Source organism: Gadus morhua, chromosome 10 (genome assembly GCF_902167405.1).
Source record: "Gadus morhua chromosome 10, gadMor3.0, whole genome shotgun sequence".
Lineage (NCBI taxonomy): Eukaryota > Metazoa > Chordata > Actinopteri > Gadiformes > Gadidae > Gadus > Gadus morhua.
Window position 1 is genome coordinate 15,422,650 of NC_044057.1, and position 26,536 is coordinate 15,449,185.

Sequence of the window (26,536 nt, forward strand, 5' to 3'; positions counted from 1 at the left end):
TTTCTTCCCATATAGATATCTACGTAGATACAGATCGATATATCTATACAGTGGCGGTGGGTCAATAGAGGGCGGTAGGACGCCGCCCCTCCGTGAAATATTCACTGGAATATATCTGCCAACAATTAATCAACTATAATCAATACGAAATAAATCTACAAAAATACATAGCGTTTATCCTCGTCTAGTTGTGTGATAGACCGTACTTGTCACTGCCAGCAACCATTTAAATGCGTCTGAACGTCAATGATTTGGGCTAGGCTAGTTATTGGTCATTCGAAATAAAGCCCTCCTCCAAGTCAGGGGCGCCGGCCACGTTGAAGTCGATGTAAGCGCGCTTTTTGCTGTCCATCAAGCAGAGACAGCTTTTCATTGGCGCAAGAAACGTCGCCCTCGGGTCGCACCAGTGTGCGCCCCAGGCCAATAGTATCGCTTTTCTTTTTTGTTATCACCACATGATTGGACAATTCAGCCAATTAATCAATACCTCCCTCAGCAGCATTCGCGCAACACAACTACATGCAGAGTAGAGATAGATCGCTAACTAGCAGAGAGTTGTAAGCACTTTCCACCCTTTTCAGTGGAGGAAGTAAGTTACATATTCATTTAGTCTTTCGGCCTGTCGCATATAAACAATATGAAGCAACTGTCCCATATTTCTAACTGCATGTAGACATCGAGATTCACAAAAAATGGTCGCTATAGGACAGTGATCTTGATTTGTCTCAATATCCGAATAACAACAATGGGTCAAATAGCAATGGCTGGTGGAATGGCCATGAAGTAGGTCTGTATATGCAGTGTAAGCTTGTCCAGGCCCTGCAAGTCAGGATGTAGGCTATGAATCTGAATCAATAGTAGGTAAATAGGTAGTGGCCATCCCCGAAATGCACCAGAATACAGGATATAAAATCTGGATATCTAACCCTTTTTATGGGGGGGGGGGAGGGGGCACGTCTATTACTGTGCCCCACCAACATTTTTGATCACCAGCCGCCAATGTATCCATGTATATATATATATATATATATATATATATATATATATATATATATATATATATATACAGTGACGGCTGGTGGTGATTTTGGGTGCGGGCTAACGAATGCATTACATTTATCAATAGGCCTACTTCACAGGGCTCCAGACGCAATGAGGTCACCTTTATATCTCTGTTCATAACTTTCATATAATGTGAATGATTTTTAAACAAGAATAAGGTGTAGAGAAATGCGTGTCTTTATTTGAAGCACAATTATAAATAAAAAGAAAAATAAGGTGTTTAAAGTGCTTCACTGAGCTGAAATTGAACATTTCGAACTAAACCATCAAGCAAAATAAAAATTTTTGTGCTTAAAGTATTAAACAATTAAAATGTTAACCGGTCTCCCTTTGCGCAAAATGCGGCTGTAGACGATCACACACTCTTTGGTAGAGACGTCTGTGTCGCCGTCAATCATGAAGGACATCTATGTGGCGTTTCCGACGTCCGCAGCTGTCTTTTGCTTTAAGGTGTCGCCTATTATAGCAATGAATTGTGCACATGCCATCTCATTGCTATACGTCGGGTTGATGTTTAATCCATTTTTCTTCATGAGAATAATTTCGGATTTAAATTTGGTGAATGGCAACTCCTCTTTGGCAATGTTGTATGCAACATTAAATTTGATCATTTCCGATTCCTTAGAGAACCTTATCGTTACTGCCTGTCACTGAAATGCAGCTTGGAGAGGGGCCACTTTCTCTACACACTTGTGACGTCATGTTGGGTTATTTAGACATATGCTTTTTTAATGTTTCGATACGAAACGTTGTTGTTGACCCGCTTACAAATGCACTATTACCAGCCATATTTTGACCGCACTCCTGACAGTAACGCCCCATGCCCACTACATGCGTCCGTCGACTGATCCCCATTGACTTTCAATGGGGACGGACGCGCAATGCATTGTGGATCCGTCCGTTCCGTTGGAGCCTTCGGCTCAGTCAAGAAGTTGAAAAATGTTCAACTTTTTCGGCAGCGACGGATCCGTCATCCAATCAGATCACGTATGCAAATTTAAGCACTGTGACGCGACTCGGGATCTGACCATAATGGAAAGTGGGAAAGCGGGTCATCTTGCATCGCAACAAGCAGGAAGAAGCGGGAAGTACCCGGCGAACCGATTTGATTGGCTGACGGATGCCTCTGCAAAGACTACTCCCCCATCAGTCAGCAACGCCTTCCCACGTCCGTTGACTGACGGTGCAGTGGGCATGTAGGGTAACGCCCCGTGCCCACTACCTCCGTCCGTTGACTGATCCCCATTGACTTTGAATGGGGACGGACGCGCAATGCATTGTGGATCCGTCCGTTCCGTTGGAGCCTTCGGCTCCGTCAAAAAGTGGAAAAATGTTCAACTTTTTCGGCAGCGACGGATCCGTCATCCAATCAGATCGTGTATGCAAATTTAAGCACTGTGACACGACTCGGACTCTGACGATACTGGAAAGCGGGAAAGCGGGTCATCTTGCATCGCAACAAGCAGGAAGAAGCGGGAAGAACCCGGCGGTGACTGACGGTGCAGTAGGCATGTAGGGTTACCCTACATGCCCACTTGGGACGTGGGAAGGCGTGACTGACGGTTGTGGGAGTAGTCTTTGCAGAGGCATCCGTCAGCCAATCAAATCGCTTCGCCGGGTTCTTCCCGCTTCTTCCGGCTTGTTGCGATGCAAGATGACCCGCTTTCCCGCTTTCCAGTATCGTCAGAGCCCGGACGGAGGTAGTGGGCACGAGGCGAGCAGTGCGTTCCGTAATAAACTGCGTAATAATAAATTGTTACATAAATGAGTCAGCATTTAATTAATTAGTGTGATGTACATCGTTTGGATGATGTGTCCCCAATCTCTTCACTTCCAATTTTTCCTCCAAAGACATTAAACACAAACACAAAACATGGGAAAGGAGGATTTAGTTACTATGCAACAAATAGCTGGAATAAACTCCCAGAGGATTTAAGACTTGCCCCAACTCTGAGCACCTTTAAAACAAGACTGAAGACTTTTATGTTTGCTTTCTGCTAAAATCTTAAATACATTGCACTTTCTAAAAAGCTTTTTTAACTTTGCCTTTATTTTCTATTTTAATACTAAAATGCCTTTTTCTATTTTACCCATTTCTTTGCATATGTTTTTCTTTTACTTATCTATTATTTTATTTTATTGTATGGCAATGTTTATATGTGAAGCATTTTGAGTCTGCCTTGTGTATGAAAAGTGCTATATAAATAAAGTTGCCTTGCCTTGCCTTGCCTTAAAGAAAACCGATTAGAAAGTAAATAATCCACTTCGTTCATTTTCATGCTAACGCCCACCATACTGCACTTGCGCTACTGTGCTGTGATTGGTCGAAGGTCACAGGTGTACTGTAGCTACTGTGCTAGCTGGTCCAAGGTCAGCCTTTGGGCTAAACTAATTTAGCCCAAATGGGAAGCATATGAAGGGGGCGTGTCAGGGCACCTGTCAATCAAACGTCAATGGAAGCTTATGCTACTGTGCTTGGGCTGAATGAAATTAGCCCAAATGGGGGCGTGTCACGACACCGGTCAATCACAATGAAATGGCCGCTTACGCTACTGTGCTTGGGCTGAAAGACTTTAGCCCAAATGGGAAGCATATGAAGGGGGCGTGTCACGATACCTGTCAATCAAAATTGAATGGAAGCTTACGCTACTCCGCTTGGGCTGAATACATTTAGCCCATTCACAGGAAAAAAACCAAGATATATCATATATCCTGGGTTTTTCTGTCACTTTTTGGTGCAGTTGCTGCTTTAGGTTCTACCAAAATTTAAAAAAATCAAAGTCAAATGTGCATGTATGTATATATATATATATATATATATATATATATACATGTAAATTTGACTTTCATAAATATACATAAATAAATAGATATATTGATGAACACCGAAACAAAGATACGCAGATACATAGATGTGTAGATGCATGCGAAATAAGTTTCAGCACCATGGATAGCGCAATAAGAACCCCAACATAGATAATACATTCGGTAAAACAAAAATAAAATGTTTAATTATTCAATATTGTAAGATTGTGCTTACCTCTTCGAGGGTACGTCTCCTGTCAGGGACCACTAGAGTGTTCCCATTGCTCCCTGGGACTATAGTAGATCCTATACTCATTCTGGGTCCAACTAACATGTAGCGTTTCTCTCCAGATCTGTACTGGATGCTGTGACACAGAGTTCCGTCATAGTTTGTTTCTGGTAAATACTTGGAGGATACGTCCGTGGTTTTAGAGCACTGCATTGCAAACAGCACAATAATACTGATGAGAAAAAGAGTTGAAACAGAGCCCAAAGTTATAATCAGATAAAATGGAATATCATTTTCGCCCTGGTCAGCCGCTGCACTTTTCACATCAGAAGCTGAAATGGCCTCTTTTGGCTCCACCAGCTTGACAACCACAGTAGCTGTTGCTGAGAGGGACACGTTCCCATTGTCTTTGACCTGTATGACCAGTTTATGTTGAGCCTCGTCTGTCTCTGTGAATGAGCGCAGTGTTCTTATCCGTCCAGTATAGCGGTCCAAACCAAAGAGACTGTGGTCCCTCACTTCCTGTAGTGAGAATAACAGCCAGCCGTTGTACCCTATATCAGCATCGTAGGCTCTCACTTTAGTCACCAGGTGGCCTGCGTTGACATTACGCGGGATCTGCTCCATTCCCTCTGCAGAACCGTTCGAGTTTATTATGACTTTTTATTATTTTTATCATTATCATAATAATTATACTTTGTATTAATATTAATATCATAGGACTATTATATAATAATATAGCTGCATGCAGCAATGTGGGTGTCGGCTGGGTGGCAACATGACGACCGTCTCGGTAATCGGTAAACTAACTCTGCCGGACGGACGTAATCGGCTGGTTGGCTACATGACGACCTTCTCGTAATCTGTAAACTAATTCTGCTGGACGGAGGTAATCGGCTAGGTGGCACCATTATGACCGTCTTGGTAATCGGTAATAATGACGGCAGGTGGGATGAAGTACAGCATTATGCGAGTATGCGTAAATGTAGACAAAGTGGAAAATTGACTAGTGGTAAGGGCGCATGACACCGTCTCGATAATCGGTGACCTAATTCTGCCGGACGGACGTAATCGGCTGGGTGGCTACATGACGACCGTATTGTTAATCGGAGGACGTAATCGGATGGATGACTACATGATGACCGTATCGGTAATCGGACGGACGTAATCGGCTAGGTGGCTACATGACGACTGTCTCGGTAATCAGTAATAACGACGGCTGGTGGAATGGGTGGCTACATGACGACCGTCTCGGTAATCGTTAATAATTACGGCTGGTGGAATGAACTACAGCATTATGCGAATACACGGCAATGTTTACCAAATGGAAAAATTAGGTGCATTATCGTCTGCCCGACAGAACAAATTACACAAATACATAGGGTTATTCGGAACAATATCCCTAACAGAGACACAATGTTAACAAGCATCCGTTCTTCAGGCAGTTCACGAAGCATCGAATCCAGTAAGAATTGCAGTTAATATTGTAAGTGGGCGGAATGGTAAATAAAGTCATCGTTGTTTGACATCCCCTGAGGTCAAAGGTCACCAAATTGTTTGGCTGTCCCCAGAAGGATGTCATGAATCTATGTACCAAGTTTGGCTATGATATGTTCAAGAGTTACTGAGAACAGGCTTACTTCCTGTTCGGCTGGTTTGCCGTCAAATTTGATTGGCTGTCTTGGCCAAACGGTTTGGAATTAGAAAAAGCTGTTCGGCAGGTTTGTTCAGTTTGGTCTGAAGATCAAATATGGCAAGTTTTATTATGATTGGACATAATCTGTGGCCTGTGGATATGTAATATTGATTTTGAGAACTTTCAACATGGCGGCCAATTTCTGATGTTGCCATGGGAAATATTTTGTTAGCTACATGGGGCGGTCTGACAGTATCACAAAACACTGAAAATAAGTTTGAAATATACTCATGTGACGAGAGAGGAGCTCAAACACGTCTTTGTTAATTATAGCGCCCCCTAGAGGTCAATTGTCACCAATTCATTGAGTGTCACCATGATGATGTCATGGGTCTATGTACAAAGTTCGGCTATGTCAAAGGGCTGCTGAGATATTGGCTTACTTCCTGTTTGGCGACTTTGCGGTCGAATTTGATTGGCTGTAGCGGCCAAACGGTTGTGAATTTGAAAGATATCTCGTTGTTTTCTATCAATCATGGCCTGACGATCATGTGTGCCAAGTTTCGAGATGCTTGGACAAAATGTGATAGGAGTAGCATTTTAAAGGTTTCTGACATAAACCTAGATGGCGGAAAATCCATCCGCGTCAAGGGTCAAAGCCGTTGAACTCGGCTTGGACCAAGGATTCCAATGGGACATTGTTTGTGAATATTGGATGAATGGGTCAAAATTTATACACATGAATGCATGTCCAGCTTTGACCTGTTGGTGGCGCTAGAGCTGATGAGCTAGATACCTCAAATTTGCTTAATGGGCTAATGGGACTGTCCTGAACCAGGGTGCTAAATTTCACAACTTTTCACCAAGGCGTTCTATGGGCTGCCATAGACTCCCATGGAGGTATAATAATAAGAAACAGTACGAAAACAATAGGTTGTCTCGCAACTTCGTTGCTTAACACCCAAAAATAGTTTCTTATGTTACATTATATTTTATTGTGTTATATTATATCATGTATTATTATAGTGCACACATCTATCTGCAAAGTGGCTGGCAGGAAGAACCCTTAGCCTTGTTAACGATCGGGTGGGTTGTCAGAGCTCTCCATGCCTTTGCCTCTTTGCAAGAGTGGACAGCGACATCATGCGAATAAATGGTGAAAACCATCCTTGTGTTAGATGACGTAGATCTTTTTTCTTCGTCTCTTTTTTTTAGCAAAATAAATCAGCTGTCTACTGCCCCTTGTGTGTGGGCTAAGGCACAGCAATGAAACCGCAGCGTAATATTCCAAATATTTTATTGAATAATAATAAAGACACTTTTATCAATATTTCATCAATATGTCATTGATAAATACAAACAAATAGACACGTCTACCATACTGCTTTTACCATACACGGCTAAGTCTAATTCTTCCAAAAATAGTGTGATTGGCCTACATTTGTAGTGAACATGTGTACATTAATCAATATTTTATAATATTTTATGTCAAATGTTATACTCTTATTAGCCAACACCAGGATATACAGTGTCGGGCTTGTGCTCTGTTCCTTGTCAGAATATCCAATGACAGGCTGCTTCAGACCACGCCACGGATTGCAGCGAGCAGACGTCTTGTTTCCTTGGCAACGGCGCTCGAGAGGCAGGCCCCTCTCCATGGTGCTGAAGCAAGGAAGGGGAGGAAAAGGGAGGGGTACACGGCTGTTTCTAATAGACCAAATCAGCCTCATCCATTGTTCAAACTGCACATGTGCAATCGCCATTTTTGAATTCTAATGGATGCTATATCCTTTAGCATACACATGTAAATCAAAGCTATTATCGCTGTATTACCAATTGATATTGTTATCCATTAGTCTATTTATACTATACCTTTAACCTATTTATATTTCCCATCAGCAAACCAATGTGTTGATATGAAAGCTTTATTAAAGTATTGACACACATATAATTAATTCATAGCAATACAAAAAAAAATCGATCTTTATTTCCTCACAATCAAATAAAATGCTGTCCATGCCCAGAGAGGCAGCAGTCGATGCCTCCTCAGCCCCGGTGTCATGGTGGTTGGCTGCTTGTTATGACCAGCTGGTGCTTGTGTTACTGAGCTGCTGCGAGGTGCTTCTCCACTGTGCTAGGAACCAGTGAATCAGCCTCTCCCTGGCTCAGAGTAGCTCAGGGGATGCAGTCTTTTTATCTGGGTCAGATGAAGGTGGAGGAGAATGAGCATTTTGCAAGCCTCTAGGAAACTGAAAACCGCAGTATATAACCATTGGGTAAACACTCCATGTTTACTGCCCACTATGCTGAAACAGTGGTCAAACCAGAAAAGAAGGACATTTGATAAGCTACATAAGACACGGGCCTTGTATCTTTCTCTTTCTCTCTTCCTTCAGACATATCAATAAATATCTGTTTCTGTATCAAGTTATAGAGTAAAGGGCAACACGCAATTATTCTCATGGACAGATAGCGGCATTTGGTTAAATAAAAACGATCAGACCGTGAATAATAATATGTGGCTGTTAAAAGGATAAACTGTTTGCCTGGCAAATACATTACCTGTTTGTCTAATGCTGGCCCTAAACATAGAATGTGGCCAATAATAAGTAATCATTCTAGTTAAATTATCAGTCACGCTGCCATGTCTTATTAGTATGTATCATTAGTGTAGCTTTGTGACCTAATTAAGGCTGTTCAATTAGCCTCTGAATTGGTACTAAGTATGGGAACAGACAGAATGTGACAAACTGTTTAACTAACATCTGTTTTCTTTGCAGTTTGCCATAAACTAGTAAACAGCAGAACAGATAGTGTGAGAGAAAAGAGTCAATGGTCAAATTAAATCACAGGCTCCAACCTTTCTCTCCTAATCACACAATTTAATAACAGACTACAGTTATGACTGAATATCCTCCTTTGAATGGACACAGTAAATTGTAGGTGATCCTTCCTCCAAGTCCTGATGTACCAAACAGGAATGGAAACAACAGAGGTGACCATTATGCAGGCAGTGGTTAGGGTTATATAAAAACCTTCTGCCAACAAACATGGAATGACAACATTTACACAAGGATCTCAGCATGGGTTTAATGGCATAATTCAGAGTATTTCGCACAAGATTGACATGAACCTGTTTGTACCTATATGACACAAAATGCACCGTTTCAATAATTGTCTGTATATAATAATGTGATTACCATAGCAAACAATAAGATCACACTCTATAAGTACTAGATATTGTACCATTAAAAATGACAATGTACAAAAGCACTTATCTACTGTTGTTAAACAGAATACAGCGTCTTATTGTGCAATGAATTTAATATAAATCACTTAGGGGTTCACTCCAGGGGGTTAGCCAACTGATTTAAGAACATGAGGTTGTAAATACAGCTACCAGTCATTTCATTGCACAATAATTTCAATGTTTGGTATAACGTAAACACGAGTAATTTTTGAAGTTAGATACATGAATTCATAACACAGTGCATATACCCAGTAGGAAATGACACACTGATCAAAGATGTCTTCCTGTACTGTTCAGTAAGTTGCCTATTTGTTTTAGTACCATTGTTCAGAATTTATTTGGTTTCTACATCATCCCAACAATAATTTATAATGCCACTGGAAACTAATCAACACCATTGTGCTCATTTTAAACATCATAGTAGACACAGAAAAAGGTAAATTTGGCAGTGTCAGATATATTAATGGCATTGCTTCCTTTGTTTACCGTTGTTATTATGTCGAGTCAATAGGATCATAATACGTAAACACTTGCAGTCGTAGGCTATTCCATAAGAACTATTGAACTTTCCAGAATACCTTTACTATTAAACTTTCCACAATACTTTTACTGTTAAGTCCTTTGGGTCTCTTGTATTCCAAATTATCTTCTTGTTGTGCTCCAATCAAATTCAAAAACTCACTGCATCTTAACTATCACACAGCACCAGACTTGTATGAAATGGAACGGGTCCCAAAATAAAGTTACAAAAGCACTTAAAAACCACATGCATGGCATGACTGTCATCACTTATTCATAAAAAAAGAAAACGCCTCCATATTTGTTGGCTGATGTATTTCAAAAAGGCAAACAGCTTCAACACTAAACCATTAGAGCCTATACACACGTAAACAACATCAAATATAGAGCAATCCCAAATCGATCACAGCGACACAACACCAATAACTATACCTTCCAATAACTTACACATATATATAATTTTGTTGATGCCTATGCTATTTACTGTTGAGCATTTTGCATAAGTGCTATAATACAGGAGTGAGTCATACACACGATGGGAAAAAGGTTTCCTGTAGGATCTTCTGCGGACCTACACTATGAGTCCACGTTTTGGCTTGATGCAGCGTCCTGTAAAGTCCCATTTCCGGCAGGGTTTTACGCAGTCTTATATGGCCATGGCGCTCGTTATCATGCATGTTGACGTTGATTGGTTCAGCATGTGCTTATAGAGAACATATAAGGGGGGGGGGGGGGGGGGGGGGGGCTCAGGAAGGCCAACGATGGAGGGCTAGAAAACGGAGGGAGACCGATGTCACACAAGCAGGGCGGCTAGGAGCGATCAAGCTTGGGATTGGACAATCACGCAAGTATTTCTGTCATGTATTTACAAGACCCTCTGGGGGAGGGTGGGGGATAAGGTTTGAGGGCTGCAGGGTCCTCCATCCTCTCTCTCGCTCTCTCCGGTGGTCCGCTCGGCATAACCGGGGGGGCTTCATGTGGAACTGTTACTGCTGGTGGTGGACGCCTGCAGAGAAAGACGACACCAGAAGGGAAATGGTTATACTGCAGTATCTATTAGTAAATGCCTCTTGTAGCCGTGCCCTGCTGCTCCATGTGTATGTGGGCGATGGGGGAGGAACTGTGTGAGCGTGCGTGCGTGCGTGGTTGCTGAATGAGTGTGTTTGGCTCTGCGATTCCTCTATGCGCAGCCCAAGGGTCACAAATCACAGCTGCCAATGGGCAACCCTGATTGAACTCGCAGAGGTGTTTTAAGAACACAGCATGCCATTACTGTCCAGCCACAATCCACACGCTGACTAGTCACAGACATACTTAAATACCTTGGTTGGAATTGTATCACATGCATTGGGTGTTTCATGCTTTGAGTGTTTTATTGCAGTGTATAGTTATTCACCTAATACAGCACTTTATACAAATCACAGCAGGCATGGTTTGTTAGAAAGGAAACTTGTGTGTCAGGGAGCTTTTATTTTAGCACAAGTTAGATTGAGTATCAAAGGAATAAGTCAGTAGGGCCCGGGAAAGGTTCAACCTACCTCCAGCTGCAGAGCCGATGTCCTTCACTTAGGATACTTTAGAGACAAAAAAAGAACAAAGCAATTTACTGGGCAGTTTATTTTAAGTCATAAAGGGGACTCTCTGATTGGTTAAATGGCAGGCTATATGGTGTACTATGGACCTCACATGACAGGTTTGGACTATAGCTTGTGGAGACTATTCTATGGAACAAGATCAAACTTAGTTAGTCTTACTCTCAATGGTTTATATTTTGGAAACCCTCTCCTGTACATGTCATGCTGGACCGGGCGTCCCCCGTGCGTTTAAACCAAACATAGGCTAGTTGAACTCCACACTAGCGACCTGCTATTATGTAGCAGGTTGGACATTGCAAATCATTCTGCAAAGGCAAGACAGTTAGTATCACGTTAGATAAAAGCATTTTTGCCAGAAAAAGAAAACAATGTTCTTCTATACTTACCCTCCTAACCACCTTTGATAGAAAAAAAAAAAGCAAAGTTAGAAGACAGGTGAGAAAATATGATGTTCTACCATTCACCTTGAAAGACCTTGACAATTTCCCAAGTACCCTGATTTATAAGAGGAAACAGCTAGCATCCTGTTAGTACACAGACACTGTTCCAGGCTGCAGGCCTGCTCTCTCCCTCACAGCTGAGCGATGGGGAGAGAGGAGGGGAGAGGGCCTCTGCAGTGTTCGCTGCAGTGTGCCAGAAGAGGAATTAGTTCCCTATAGCAAAGCACAATCCCTGCCTCTCCGCTCTATGGTCAGCAAAGACCGAGCAATGCTTTCATGTACCGTCACCGGTTTGCTTCAAGACAAGAACGTTTACCAACAATGTAGGTTTCAGATCGATTACAAAAAAGCAGACAAGATAATTATCCGCAGGTCATTCATTTGCTCGACAATTTCCGCATCATATGAAGTGAAATATAATAATTACTGGGAACAGGACAGAGGCCAAATGTATGAGCACCAAATAAGCACGTTTTCAGAGTGAAAACACGTTTTCTCTGTATACACCTGGCATACTGGAGGAGTAGAAAATAAGTCATAGGCATAAACTACACTGCAGGGATGGACTGGCTGAAAATAATAAGCTAGATAGAAAGAAAGTTATTGTTTAACCAAACCACAAAATCCTGCCAATTACTTATTTTCCTTAATTATGAGGTTGCAAGGCCGCGGTGTTTTATTCAGATGCTTCAAAGCCATAAAACAGAGAAGAACCACGGTCAACAACCATGAGGTAAATGGAAGGTATGAGTGATGGATAAAGATAATACCATCATTAATTCAAGTTATATAAACCCCCTCACATTGTTGTAACCTAGTAGCTCTCACCTCATAACTGTAGTAATATGATGTCGGAACTGAATTGCAAGGGATTTGGATTCAATCATATGAGTCTTATAAATCATGTTAGTCTAAGGGTTCAGACAAAGGACAGGCCTAGTCAAATGTTAAGCATAACTGTATTTGTATTTGATGAGACACATTATAGCTCACATCACTTCATATCTTATTTATATAGTGGTTCTCTTAAGGTGGGAGCAGAATAGAGAGTTAGTCTCTGTGAGGCCAGGGCTGACATAGGGCTGAACGTGTACACGACGCTACCCTGCACTCACATGACAGGCGAGTGAGAGAGCAGTAGAGGAAGGAAACCACTTGCTAAGCTACCCTTGGTTAGTTGATGTTGACATCAAAAATATGAATACCAGCCGGCAGGGATCTCAGGGAGATAGCGGAGTTCATAGTGAAGACATGATGCCCCTCAACGCGGTGACCATGGCTGGGTTTAAGGCTTTCAGAAAGATACTGGATAAATGGAACAGCACGCCATCCGGCACATATTCTAGTCAAGCGGTCAAAGCTTAAATAGGCTGGTGCTTTTTTTACAGGTTTATTACGACTTTATATTTCTGCACAAATCACACTGTTTGTGTGAGTTGTTACTGTTACTGACTGGAGATCAGTAACATCAAAATATGTTATGGTTCAAAGCGCTAGAATATGTTACAATTTCCCAAATCAACACACAAATCGTTAGACGCAGTCCTCACCTGCAGCGTGGAGGGTGCTGAGCCGCTCGTCTCTGTGAGGCCAGTGCTCCGTGGTAAACTGGACACTATGTACCTGGAGCCCTTTGGCGCTGGCTGTCTAACCACCAGCTTCCCTTTCCTGGTCTCCGCTAGAAACATGCTGTACCAGTAGGCATCGTTGGACACCAGAGTGGAATCTGCAAAAGAGTTCCTCTCACTGACCACACTGTTCCTGCAGGGAGGAGCAGCTTTGCTGGACTTGGGTTTCTGACACTTGAGAACGATGGTGACCAATATGGTGATCAACAAGAGGAAGGACACCGAGCCCAGGCCGATGACCAGATACAGATTTAAGTCTGAAAAGATGTCGTACTCTAGGGGCACTTCGGTCATGTCTGAGTAGGCCTTGACCGCGGTCTCCACTGTGGACAGCTTGATGGTAACGGTAGCAGAGAGAGCGGGCTCTCCGTTGTCCTTGGCAACCACAACAAGCCGTTGGAGACGGGGGTCTCTGTAACTGAACATTCTCATGGTCCGGATCTCTCCGTTGTACTGGTCCAGACTGAACAAGGTGGCGTCCGTCACCTGTAGAAACTGGTAGGTAATCCTTGAGTTCAACACAGAGTCTCCGTCGATAGCAATCACCTTGGAAACCAGAGAGCCTTTGTCGGTGGATCTGGGGATCTTCTCCTCCACCACTGAGCCGTGAGCGCGCCACGGGGACACGATGACTGGAGTGTTGTCATTCTGGTCCACAATAATGATGTGGACTGTCACATTACTGCTGAGTGGAGGAACACCAGAGTCTCTGGCCTCAATGTGGAAAAGAAACTCCTTCTCAATCTCATGGTCAAACGTCTTCAGAGCATAGAGTTTACCATTCTCTGGGCTGATGGAGAACAGCATGGACATGGAGGTGTTGGCTATCTCCCTCTCTATGATGAAATACACTAGATACTGGTTTTCATGGAGATCTGGGTCGTACGCAGTGAGAGAATCTAGCAAGGCTCCAGGAGCATTATTCTCCATCACACGAATAGTATAGAAAGACTGAGGGAACTGGGGGACATTATCATTAACATCCAGTAGCTCTAAGGTCATTGTTTCATTATCAGATAGTGGAGGAGAACCTCTGTCTGTTACTGTAAATGTGATGTCGTATTCTGGAACCTTCTCACGGTCTAAAGGTTCTGATATTAACAATTCAAAGTAGTTATCAGAGGATTCTCGAAGTTTAAATGGCATAGAAGCAGGAATCGTTAGGTCAACAAAGCCATTATCACCTGAATCCTTATCGCTTACACTTATAACTGCTATTACCGTGTCTATTGGAGCATTTTCTTTAATTGGACTCTGAAAAGACTTTATAGAGATTTCTGGGTGATTATCATTCATATCTGTTACTAATATTGTCACTTTACACAGTCCAGACAATGGATTAGGACTTTTGTCGGTGGCAATTATCTCCATGTCATATATTTTGAAGTCCTCATAGTTAATCATCTCCTTTACTCGAACTTCACCTGAATCTGGATTCAAACTGAACATATTTTGCGTTTTCTCTGATGTATACAGACTATAAGAGTACATTATTTCTGAGTTGGAACCTTCGTCTCGATCGGTGGCGTTCATCTTGATGACTAAACTTCCAATCGGTGAGTTTTCCATCAGCTCAATTTTGTAGTTTTCCTTGTCAAATGACGGGGCGTTGTCGTTGACGTCCAGGACACGAACAACGATATTGGCCGTTCCAGAGCGCGCAGGGACGCCGCCGTCCACCGCGGTCAGCACCAGACGATGGACGGCTTGGGCCTCCCGATCCAAAGTCTTTTTAAGAATCAAGTCCGCAAACTTGGACCCATCTCTCCCAGTTTGAATTTCAATCGCGAAATGTTCACTCGAGCTCAAGTGGTAATCCTTAAGGGAATTCACCCCCACGTCAGGGTCTACGGCGTTATTCAAAGAAAACCGTTCACCCATCGGGCTTGATTCAGATATATCCAAATGCATGGTTTCCCTTCGAAAATGAGGTGCATTGTCGTTAATATCCAATATTTCTACCTCGATGTTAAACATACGTATGGGGTCTTCGATCGCTGCATCCAGTTTAAGATAACAAGATGTAGTTGTTCTTAATGGGCACAGAATTTCCCTATCAATCTTTTCTAAAATGAAAAGCTCGCCCGTATCCTTGTTGATATCGATATACTTTTTGTTGGCCACAGCATCTATTCGCATTTTCCTCTTGTAAAGCGATCTGACATCTAACCCCAAATCCGAAGCCAAACTGGCAACTACTGCGTGTTCCTCCATTTCCTCAGGAATGGAATAATGCGTAACAGCAGAGGCCATGTCCATTGTGGCAACCAGAAGCATAAACGGTGACACGTACCGTAACCAAAATGACTGAATATCATGGCGCGCCATGGTAATCAGATACGTTGTATGACTCTCTAAGTGGGAGACCGCTAATTACCGTCTTGTTGCGAACCACGTCGTCCAACCTTTAAGAACACTCCTGAACATCCGAGGTATCCAAATGAAACCAACCCACAGAATATACCCCTACCTGCTCACAGGAAATGGTCACAAAGATGATGACATCATCGATGCATACTTGTAAGCGAGCAACGTGACACGTGGGTCTTGCGTGCCGTGAGAGGAGAGAAGGAGAATGTGGATTGACAGAGACCTTGCCTGTATAAAGTCACGATAGCACATAGCCTACATCCACTGCGATATGGGTTGTATCTTCAAAATCTGTAAATACAACTACCACGACACATAACTGGAATGCAAACCCTACATTGTGTGTGTGTGTGTGTGTGTGTGTGTGTGTGTGTGTGTGTGTGTGTGTGTGTGTGTGTGTGTGCGTGTGTGTGTTTGTGTGCGTTCACATTGACATTATTGGTCAATCAACAGCCTGTGTGTTCTTCACTCCCTCATCCCTTTCTTTTCTGCTGATTTATGTTATAGCTAATGTTCATATTACTTTTCGGAGGACACCACTTCCTAAAACCACTGAGGGATGGGGTGAGTAAGGAAAGTTAGTTGGATTCCTTTCAAGGAAAAGGAAAAGCTCCCGTCTGGAAGACGAGCAGCAGACAACAGACAGCGGATGTCACACATGTTCTCCAGAGCCGCCAGGACCCTGACAGAACTCAGCACTAGGTAACAGCACACATTGCCAGTCTGGGGGGCGGGGTTATAAACCCTCAAAGAACATCATACCACGGTTGTGACTTCTTTACTACACGGCACATTGACAACAAATGATTTATGAAATGCTGATAAACATCTTCATGTGTAAACATTTGAAGATGACGGTAAAAACATCAAATTAAATTACATGTAAATGATTATAAGGCGTTATAATCAAAGTAGAGAAATGCTGTTTTATTTCAATGGAAGGCTTAGAGACCTGCGTGTGTTTTCAATAATAACATGCTTATATAGTAAATCCATTTTCAAGGTGAAACACTCAGCCATTTGTTCCAGGCTCTGCTTGGGTCATGGCCTCACTACCAGCGTGTGATTCTCCACATCACACCAATCAGAAAGCAGCATTGAACTTATGGTTCAACTAACCTCGACACTTCACAACCCTCTACATTTCTCTCCCCTGGATCCCTGTAGCCACGTGTGACAAGCTAAAATCCATAGGGTTGGTAATATAATCTGCAACCAAACTCCAACCGCTATTCAGTCACTACCTTCAGAGGATCACATAGGAGCAGGCCAGCACTTCCCCTCCCTCACTTCAGGGGACTGATTCACAATGCAGACCTTTTTCTTAAAAAAAACATCTTAACACCCATCTCTCCCTGGATCACCTCGTCCACTGACACGTGTTCTTTATGATAGCGCTTGTGTAGAATTGAGAACCTAAACGCGATACACTGACCACTACGGAACTGTCTACCTCAACAAACCTTGTGTTCTGATTCCTATAGATAGTCTGCCCTTTCGTTTTTTTAGATACTGGGTTGTGAATACATGCTGTGTAGTTGATCTGATGACTGTCTGCTATGATATTAATCAGCGTTACAATTCCCTTTGGATGAAATATATTTGGAAAATGACTGCAATAAAATATACATCGCTTTGGTCACGTTTTCTTACGGACAAGGCAAGTGTGTACACAGCAATCGAGGTAAGGAGTTACTAAATGTAGCAAAGACCACAGGGTGGAATCAAAGCTGCTTACATATAAGCACACTGCCTGGTTGAGTCACAAAACCAACGTTCATCAGATGTTCTAAAGAACAGAGACTATATAAGAAATTAGGAGGAGTCTCACCTGCAGGGTGGAGAGTAAATAGATGAACTTCAAATATTAAATGGACAGCATTTAATTATATAAAGAGCCAACGTATGCATTAGAATTCACCAGATGAACTCATGAATTGTTAGACGCAGTCCTCACCTGCAGCGTGGAGGGTGCTGAGCCGCTCGTCTCTGTGAGGCCAGTGCTCCGTGGTAAACTGGACACTATGTACCTGGAGCCCTTTGGCGCTGGCTGTCTAACCACCAGCTTCCCTTTCCTGGTCTCCGCTAGAAACATGCTGTACCAGTAGGCATCGTTGGACACCAGAGTGGAATCTGCAAAAGAGTTCCTCTCACTGACCACACTGTTCCTGCAGGGAGGAGCAGCTTTGCTGGACTTGGGTTTCTGACACTTGAGAACGATGGTGACCAATATGGTGATCAACAAGAGGAAGGACACCGAGCCCAGGCCGATGACCAGATACAGATTTAAGTCTGAAAAGATGTCGTACTCCAGGGGCACTTCGGTCATGTCTGAGTAGGCCTTGACCGCGGTCTCCACTGTGGACAGCTTGATGGTAACGGTAGCAGAGAGAGCGGGCTCTCCGTTGTCCTTGGCAACCACAACAAGCCGTTGGAGACGGGGATCTCTGTAACTGAACATTCTCATGGTCCGGATCTCTCCGTTGTACTGGTCCAGACTGAACAAGGTGGCGTCCGTCACCTGTAGAAACTGGTAGGTAATCCTCGAGTTCAACACAGAGTCGCCGTCGATAGCAATCACCTTGGAAACCAGAGAGCCTTTGTCGGTGGATCTGGGGATCTTCTCCTCCACCACCGAGCCGTGAGCGCGCCATGGGGACACTATGACTGGAGTGTTGTCATTCTGGTCCACAATAATGATGTGGACAGTCACATTACTGCTGAGTGGAGGAACACCAGAGTCTCTGGCCTCAATGTGGAAAAGAAACTCCTTCTCAATCTCATGGTCAAACGTCTTCAGAGCATAGAGTTTACCATTCTCTGGGCTGATGGAGAACAGCATGGACATGGAGGTGTTGGCTATCTCCCTCTCTATGATGAAGTACACTAGATACTGGTTTTCATGGAGGTCTGGGTCGTACGCAGTGAGAGAATCTAGCAAGGCTCCAGGAGCATTATTCTCCATCACACGTATAGTATAGAAAGACTGAGGGAACTGGGGGACATTATCATTAACATCCAGTAGCTCTAAAGTCATGGTTTCATTATCAGATAATGGAGGAGAACCTCTGTCTGTAACTGTGAACGTGATGTCATATTCTGGAACCTTCTCCCGGTCTAAAGGTTCTGAAACAACAAGCTCAAAATAATTATCAGAAGATTCCCTTAATTTGAAAGGCATATTTTCAGGAATCCGGATGTCAACGACTCCATTATCCCCTGAGTCTTTATCACTAACGCTCACCACAGCTATGACCGTGTCTACTTCTATGTTTTCCTTGACAGGACTTTGAAAGGACTTGATGGAAATCCCAGGATGGTTGTCATTCATGTCCTCCACCACAACCGTTACTTTGCATTGCCCTGATAAGGCCGGCACACCTTTATCCGTTGCTATCACTTCCATGTCATAAAGCTTAAAATCCTCGTAGTTCAGTACTCCTTTCACTGTTATCTCTCCCGTCCGAGGGTTTACATTGAATGTATTTTGGGTCATTTCTGAAGTATACAAACTATACATGTATTCTATTTCTGCATTAGATCCATCATCTAAGTCTGTTGCATTAGGTTTAAGCACAAGGCTCCCGATTGGAGAGTTTTCAATAATTTGAATTGTATAATGGTCTTTATCAAACTGTGGTGCGTTGTCATTAGTGTCCAACACCCGCACCGTAATGCTCGCTGTGCCGGTGCGTGAAGGTGTCCCGCCATCTACAGCGGTGAGAACTAGATTATGAACGGCCTGCTGCTCACGGTCCAGCACCTTTTTAAGAATTAGATCAGCGAACTTTGAACCATCTCTTCCTGTTTGAATTGCAATATCAAAATGCTCACTGGTGCTCAATTGATATGTTTTCACGGAGTTTGAACCAACATCCGGATCAACTGCATTGTTGACGGAGAATCGTTCGCCTGCCTGAGTTGCCTCTGAAATGTCCAATTCATTTGCGTCTCTCCTAAAATGAGGGGTATTATCATTTATATCCATTATTTCTACTTCAATAAAGAAAATGCGCTTTGGGTTTTCAACAATAGCTTCCAATTTCAAAAAACAAGATGTCGATGTTTTTGATGTGCAAAGATATTCCCGGTCTATCCTCTCGACAATATACAAGTCCCCAGTCTCTTTGTTCACGTCCAGATATTTCCTGTTCGCTACGACTTCGAGTCGAATCATCCGTTTGGAAAGCATCTTAACGTCGAGGCCCAGATCAGAAGCCAAATTAGCGACCACTGAACCTTCCTCCATTTCCTCGTCTACTGAATAGTGGGTCACTGCATCTGCTGATTTCCATGAAGCAAAGAAAAAACAAATCAACACATACCGAGTCCAGCTCTGGATATTACATTTCGGCTCCATCGTTCTAGGAATCTGTTTGTCTCTTATAACCTTTGCACATTGGCCCAGAGTAGCGATGTCCTCGTTGATAAAATGTATACGCACAAAATAATCCTCCGATCTAAGACAAAGATCTTGCACAAAACAACCCAATAGTCCACATCCCAAGCACCGGGAGCTGTTCACTTGCGCAGCTCGTCGCGTCCACTCTGAGGAAGTGTAGCGGTGACTGTGACCTCATAAGACGTGTTTAAATGGTGAACAGCGACTCTATATGCCCGGAACACGAATGTCCATCCTCACAGATTTTACTGGAAATCGTTTTTCGATTAATGTATTCAACACAATTGCACTTCATTCCGAAGACATAATTTCCCATATCCAACAAAGCCTACGAATATAACATTTAATAGAAATAACGGCTTGCAAAATGTAATTGTTAAATTTTGAATTGGAAAAACTAGTTTTCGTTAGTGTAGGCCTGTTTCATTTAGTATTACAAAATTATTAAGCTGCAATGTGTAAGCCCACACGTCAAGATGAAGCATTAAGGCAATTCAATTAAATAGATGAACTTCAAAAATTAAGTGGATGACGTTTAATGTTTTAAGGGGTTAAAGTATGTAATAGAATAAACAAAATCAACACATGAATCGTTTGCCGCGGTCCTCACCTGCAGCGTGGAGGGTGCTGAGCCGCTCGTCTCTGTGAGGCCAGTGCTCCGTGGTAAACTGGACACTATGTACCTGGAGCCCTTTGGCGCTGGCTGTCTAACCACCAGCTTCCCTTTCCTGGTCTCCGCTAGAAACATGCTGTACCAGTAGGCATCGTTGGACACCAGAGTGGAATCTGCAAAAGAGTTCCTCTCACTGACCACACTGTTCCTGCAGGGAGGAGCAGCTTTGCTGGACTTGGGTTTCTGACACTTGAGAACGATGGTGACCAATATGGTGATCAACAAGAGGAAGGACACCGAGCCCAGGCCGATGACCAGATACAGATTTAAGTCTGAAAAGATGTCGTACTCTAGGGGCACTTCGGTCATGTCTGAGTAGGCCTTGACCGCGGTCTCCACTGTGGACAGCTTGATGGTAACGGTAGCAGAGAGAGCGGGCTCTCCGTTGTCCTTGGCAACCACAACAAGCCGTTGGAGACGGGGGTCTCTGTAACTGAACATTCTCATGGTCCGGATCTCTCCGTTGTACTGGTCCAGACTGAACAAGGTGGCGTCCGTCACCTGTAGAAACTGGTAGGTAATCCTTGAGTTCAACACAGAGTCACCGTCGATAGCAATCACCTTGGAAACCAGAGAGCCTTTGTCGGTGGATCTGGGGATCTTCTCCTCCACCACTGAGCCGTGAGCGCGCCATGGGGACACAATGACTGGAGTGTTGTCATTCTGGTCCACAATAATGATGTGGACAGTCACATTACTGCTGAGTGGAGGAACACCAGAGTCTCTGGCCTCAATGTGGAAAAGAAACTCCTTCTCAATCTCATGGTCAAACGTCTTCAGAGCATAGAGTTTACCATTCTCTGGGCTGATGGAGAACAGCATGGACATGGAGGTGTTGGCTATCTCCCTCTCTATGATAAAATACACTAGATACTGGTTTTCATGGAGGTCTGGGTCGTACGCAGTGAGAGAATCTAGCAAGGCTCCAGGAGCATTATTCTCCATCACACGAATAGTATAGAAAGACTGAGGAAACTGGGGAACATTATCATTAACATCCAGTAGCTCTAAGGTCATGGTTTCATTATCAGATAATGAGGGAGAACCTCTGTCTGTAACTGTGAACGTGATGTCATATTCTGGAACCTTCTCCCGGTCTAAAGGTTCTGAAACAACAAGCTCAAAATAATTATCAGAAGATTCCCTTAATTTGAAAGGCATATTTTCAGGAATCCGGATGTCAACGACTCCATTATCCCCTGAGTCTTTATCACTAACGCTCACCACAGCTATGACCGAGTCTACTTCTATGTTTTCCTTGACAGGACTTTGAAAGGATTTGATTGAAATCCCAGGATGGTTGTCATTCATGTCCTCCACCACAACCGTTACTTTGCATTGCCCTGATAAGGCCGGCACACCTTTATCAGTTGCTATCAATTCCATGTCATAAAGCTTAAAATCCTCGTAGTTCAGTACTCCTTTCACTGTTATCTCTCCCGTGTGAGGGTTTACATTGAATGTATTTTGGGTCATTTCTGAAGTATACAAACTATACATGTATTCTATTTCTGCATTAGATCCATCATCTAAGTCTGTTGCATTAAGTGTAAGCATAAGACTTCCGATTGGAGAGTTTTCCATTATTTTTATTGTATAATCCTCTTTGTCAAACTGCGGGGCGTTGTCATTTGTGTCTAACACCCGCACCGTAATGCTCGCTGTGCCGGTGCGCGAAGGTGTCCCGCCATCTACAGCTGTTAGAATTAGATTATGAACGGCCTGCTGCTCACGGTCCAGCGCCTTTTTAAGAATTAGATCAGCGAACTTCGAACCATCTCTTCCCGTTTGAATTTCGATATCAAAATGCTCGCTGGTACTTAAATGATACATTTTTACAGAGTTCAAGCCGATATCAGGATCAACTGCATTGTTGACGGAGAATCGTTCGCCCGCCTGAGTTGCCTCTGAAATGTCCAATTTAATTGCATCTCTCCGGAAATGTGGAGTATTATCGTTTATGTCCAGTATCTCTATTTCAATATAGAATATACGCTGTGGGTTTTCTACAATAGCTTCCAATCGTAAGAAACACGTTGAGGTTTTTGACGTGCAAAGATATTCCCTGTCGATTCTCTCGACAATATACAGGTCCCCGGTCTCTTTGTTCACGTCCAAATATTTTCTGTTCGCTACGACTTCCAGTCGAATCATCCGTTTGGAAAGCATCTTAACGTCGAGGCCGAGATCAGAAGCCAAATTAGCGACCACTGAACCTTCCTCCATTTCCTCGTCTATTGAATAGTGGGTCACTGCATCTGCTGATTTCCATGCAGCAAAGAAAATACAAATCAACACACACCGAATCCAGCTCTTGATATTACATTTAGGCTCCATCGTTTTAGCAATCTGTTGTTCTCTTGTAACCTTTGCACATTGGCCCAGAGTAGTGATGTCCTCGTTGATAAAATGTAGTACGCACAAAATAATCCTCGAATCTAAGCCAAAGATTTTCCACAAAATAACTAAATAGTCCACATCCAAAGCACCGGGAGCTGTTCACTTGCACAGCTCGTCGCGTCCACTCTGAGGAAGTGTAGCTGTGACTGTGACCTCATAAGACGTGTTCAAATGGTGAACAGCGACTCTAAATGCAAGTAACACGCATGTACATCCTCACAGATTCTACTGGAAATCGTTTTTTGATTAATGTATTCAACACAACTTCAATTCATTCCGAAGACCTAATTTCCCAAACATATTCATCCAACGAAGCCTAGGATTATAACATTTTAAATAAATAACGGCTTGCAAATTTAATTGTTAAATTATGAATTGGAAAAACTAGTTTCCGTTAGGGTATTTTATTAAGTATTACACAATTATTAAGTTTGATTGTGTATGCCCACATGTCATGATGAAGCATGAGGGCAATTCAATTATATAGATGAGCTTCGAAAATGAAATGGATGACGTTTAATGTTTTAAGGGGTTAAAGTATGTATTAAAATAAACCAAATCAAGACATGAATTGTTTGCCGCGGTCCTCACCTGCAGCGTGGAGGGTGCTGAGCCGCTCGTCTCTGTGAGGCCAGTGCTCCGTGGTAAACTGGACACTATGTACCTGGAGCCCTTTGGCGCTGGCTGTCTAACCACCAGCTTCCCTTTCCTGGTCTCCGCTAGAAACATGCTGTACCAGTAGGCATCGTTGGACACCAGAGTGGAATCTGCAAAAGAGTTCCTCTCACTGACCACACTGTTCCTGCAGGGAGGAGCAGCTTTGCTGGACTTGGGTTTCTGACACTTGAGAACGATGGTGACCAATATGGTGATCAACAAGAGGAAGGACACCGAGCCCAGGCCGATGACCAGATAAAGATTTAAGTCTGAAAAGATGTCGTACTCCAGGGGCACTTCGGTCATGTCTGAGTAGGCCTTGACCGCGGTCTCCACTGTGGACAGCTTGATGGTAACGGTAGCAGAGAGAGCGGGCTCTCCGTTGTCCTTGGCAACCACAACAAGCCGTTGGAGACGGGGGTCTCTGTAACTGAACATTCTCATGGTCCGGATCTCTCCGTTGTACTGGTCCAGACTGAACAAGGTGGCGTCCGTCACCTGTAGAAACTGGTAGGTAATCCTCGAGTTCAACACAGAGTCACCGTCGATAGCAATCACCTTGGAAACCAGAGAGCCTTTGTCGGTGGATCTGGGGATCTTCTCCTCCACCACTGAGCCGTGAGCGCGCCATGGGGACACTATGACTGGAGTGTTGTCATTCTGGTCCACAATAATGATGTGGACAGTCACATTACTGCTGAGTGGAGGAACACCAGAATCTCTGGCCTCAATGTGGAAAAGAAACTCCTTCTCAATCTCATGGTCAAACGTCTTCAGAGCATAGAGTTTACCATTCTCTGGGCTAATGGAGAACAGCATGGACATGGAGGTGTTGGCTATCTCCCTCTCTATGATGAAATACACTAGATACTGGTTTTCATGGAGGTCTGGGTCGTACGCAGTGAGAGATTCTAGCAAAGCTCCAGGAGCATTATTCTCCATCACACGTATAGTATAGAAAGACTGAGGGAACTGGGGGACATTATCATTAACATCCAGTAGCTCTAAGGTCATGGTTTCATTATCAGATAATGAAGGAGAACCTCTGTCTGTAACTGTAAATGTTATTTCGTATTCAGGAGCTTTTTCTCTGTCCAGCAATTCAGAGACAACTAACTCAAAAAAATTCCCAGCCGATTCCTTGAGTTTAAATGGTAAATTAGCTGGAATTGTAATATCAATTTGACCATTATCACCAGAATCCTTATCACTTATACTAACAACTGCTATTACAGTGCCTAATTCAGCATTCTCCTTGATGGGACTCTGAAATGATTTTATAGATATCTCTGGGTGATTGTCGTTCATGTCTTCGACTAAAATTCTTATTTTGCATTGTCCTGATAAAGCGTTTGCCCCTTTATCAATGGCTATGATTTCCATATCATAAATCCTGAAATCCTCATAGTTTAACATGCCTTTTACAGTAAGCTCTCCGTTGGAAGGATTTATATTAAACATTTCTTGGGTTTTCTCTGAGGTGTAGAGAGTATACGAGTACGTTATGTCAGCGTTTGAACCCTCGTCTGAGTCTGTAGCATTCAGTTGAAGGACGAGGCTTCCAATCGGAGAGTTTTCCATAACCTTAATGTTATATTCCTCCTTGTAGAAAGTAGGAGTGTTGTCGTTAATGTCCAGGACATGAACAATCACGCTGGCAGTACCGGAGCGGGTCGGTGTACCGCCGTCCACCGCGCTGAGAACTAAATGATGAACGGCCTGCTTCTCTCGGTCCAAAGCCTTTTTCAAGATTAAGTCAGCAAACTTTGATCCATCTCTCCCAGTTTGTACTTCGATATTAAAATGTTCGCTTTCACTTAAATGGTACGTTTTGACTGAGTTCGTTCCAATATCGGGATCGACTGCATTGCTCAGCGAAAATCGTTCCCCTGCTGACGTCGACTCGGCTATGTCCAAATGTATTGCGTCTCGTCGGAATTGAGGTGCATTGTCATTCATATCTAAAATTTCCAATTCAATATTAAAAATTCGTAAGGGATTTTCAAGTATGACCTCTAGCTTCAAATAACAAGAACTAGTCGATTTTGTGGTGCAAATATGTTCCCTGTCGATTTTCTCCACAATATACAGCTCGCCAGTCTCTTTGTTCACATCCAAATATTTTTTGTTCGCCACAATATCCAGGCGCATCTTTCTTTCACTGAGCGTTTCTACATCCAAATCCAGATCTTCGGCCAGATTGGCAACAACGGATCCTTCCTTCATTTCTTCAGGAATTGAATAATGCGATACGCCAGATGACAAGTGTAAAAGAGCGATGAAAACAATGGAGTTCCTGACGTACCATTTTCCTAGCCGTACTGTATCTGAATCCATTGTGTGATAATCCATTTTTCCCGATACAATATATACTTTTTAATTTCCAAGGTCCCAGATCCAACGTTTCTTTTGTTATATTTCTATATTGTTGTATGAGGACGAATCAAAAACGCGTGCAGGCCAATATTTCGCAGAATACACCCTCCTTCTCCCAGACATCTAGGCTGACTGCACATAAACGACTTCTGACACCCGAGTGTTTAAACGAGAGAACAGCACCACACTTCGGCTGAATTGCAAATCCAACACATGGCCAAGCAAATCCTGGTAACTTTTTTTGCATGCATTAGAAATGATTATCTGAAACACAGAATAAGGTTGAGGCCCAGATCAGAAGCCAAATTAGTGACCACTACTTTCCTCCATTCCCTCGTCTATTGAATAGTGAGTCACTGCATCTACGGATTTCAATGAAGCAAATAAAATACAAATCAACACAGCTCCTGATTTTACGTTTCACCTCCATCGTTTTAGGAAACAGATTATCTCCTGTAACCTTTGCACATTGGCCCATAGTAGCGATGGCCGCT

At 43.1% G+C, this 26,536-nt stretch overlaps 4 protein-coding genes across 4 annotated transcripts; all 4 read right to left on the reverse strand.

Annotated features, from left to right (window-relative positions):
* Window positions 1-8,796: 8,796 nt before the first annotated feature.
* Window positions 8,797-15,915, reverse strand: LOC115552453 (protocadherin alpha-C2). Its single transcript, XM_030368597.1, has 3 exons — window positions 13,087-15,915; window positions 11,040-11,075; window positions 8,797-10,507 (listed from the first exon to the last, which is right to left on the reverse strand). Exons 1-2 carry the CDS (start codon window positions 15,490-15,492, stop codon window positions 11,064-11,066), a joined length of 2,418 nt encoding a protein of 805 aa, XP_030224457.1. The 5' UTR covers window positions 15,493-15,915; the 3' UTR covers window positions 8,797-10,507; window positions 11,040-11,063.
* A 23-nt stretch (window positions 15,916-15,938) lies between these two features.
* On the reverse strand, window positions 15,939-20,085 carry LOC115552451 (protocadherin alpha-C2-like). Its single transcript, XM_030368595.1, has one exon. The coding sequence runs from the start codon at window positions 19,892-19,894 to the stop codon at window positions 17,465-17,467; it is 2,430 nt and encodes an 809-aa protein (XP_030224455.1). The 5' UTR covers window positions 19,895-20,085; the 3' UTR covers window positions 15,939-17,464.
* A 261-nt stretch (window positions 20,086-20,346) lies between these two features.
* Window positions 20,347-23,261, reverse strand: LOC115552450 (protocadherin alpha-C2-like). The gene has a single exon (XM_030368594.1). It carries the CDS (start codon window positions 22,944-22,946, stop codon window positions 20,472-20,474), a length of 2,475 nt encoding a protein of 824 aa, XP_030224454.1. The 5' UTR covers window positions 22,947-23,261; the 3' UTR covers window positions 20,347-20,471.
* Window positions 23,262-23,525: 264 nt separating this feature from the next.
* Window positions 23,526-26,480, reverse strand: LOC115552769 (protocadherin beta-16-like). The gene has a single exon (XM_030369082.1). It carries the CDS (start codon window positions 26,016-26,018, stop codon window positions 23,526-23,528), a length of 2,493 nt encoding a protein of 830 aa, XP_030224942.1. The 5' UTR covers window positions 26,019-26,480.
* Window positions 26,481-26,536: the final 56 nt, after the last annotated feature.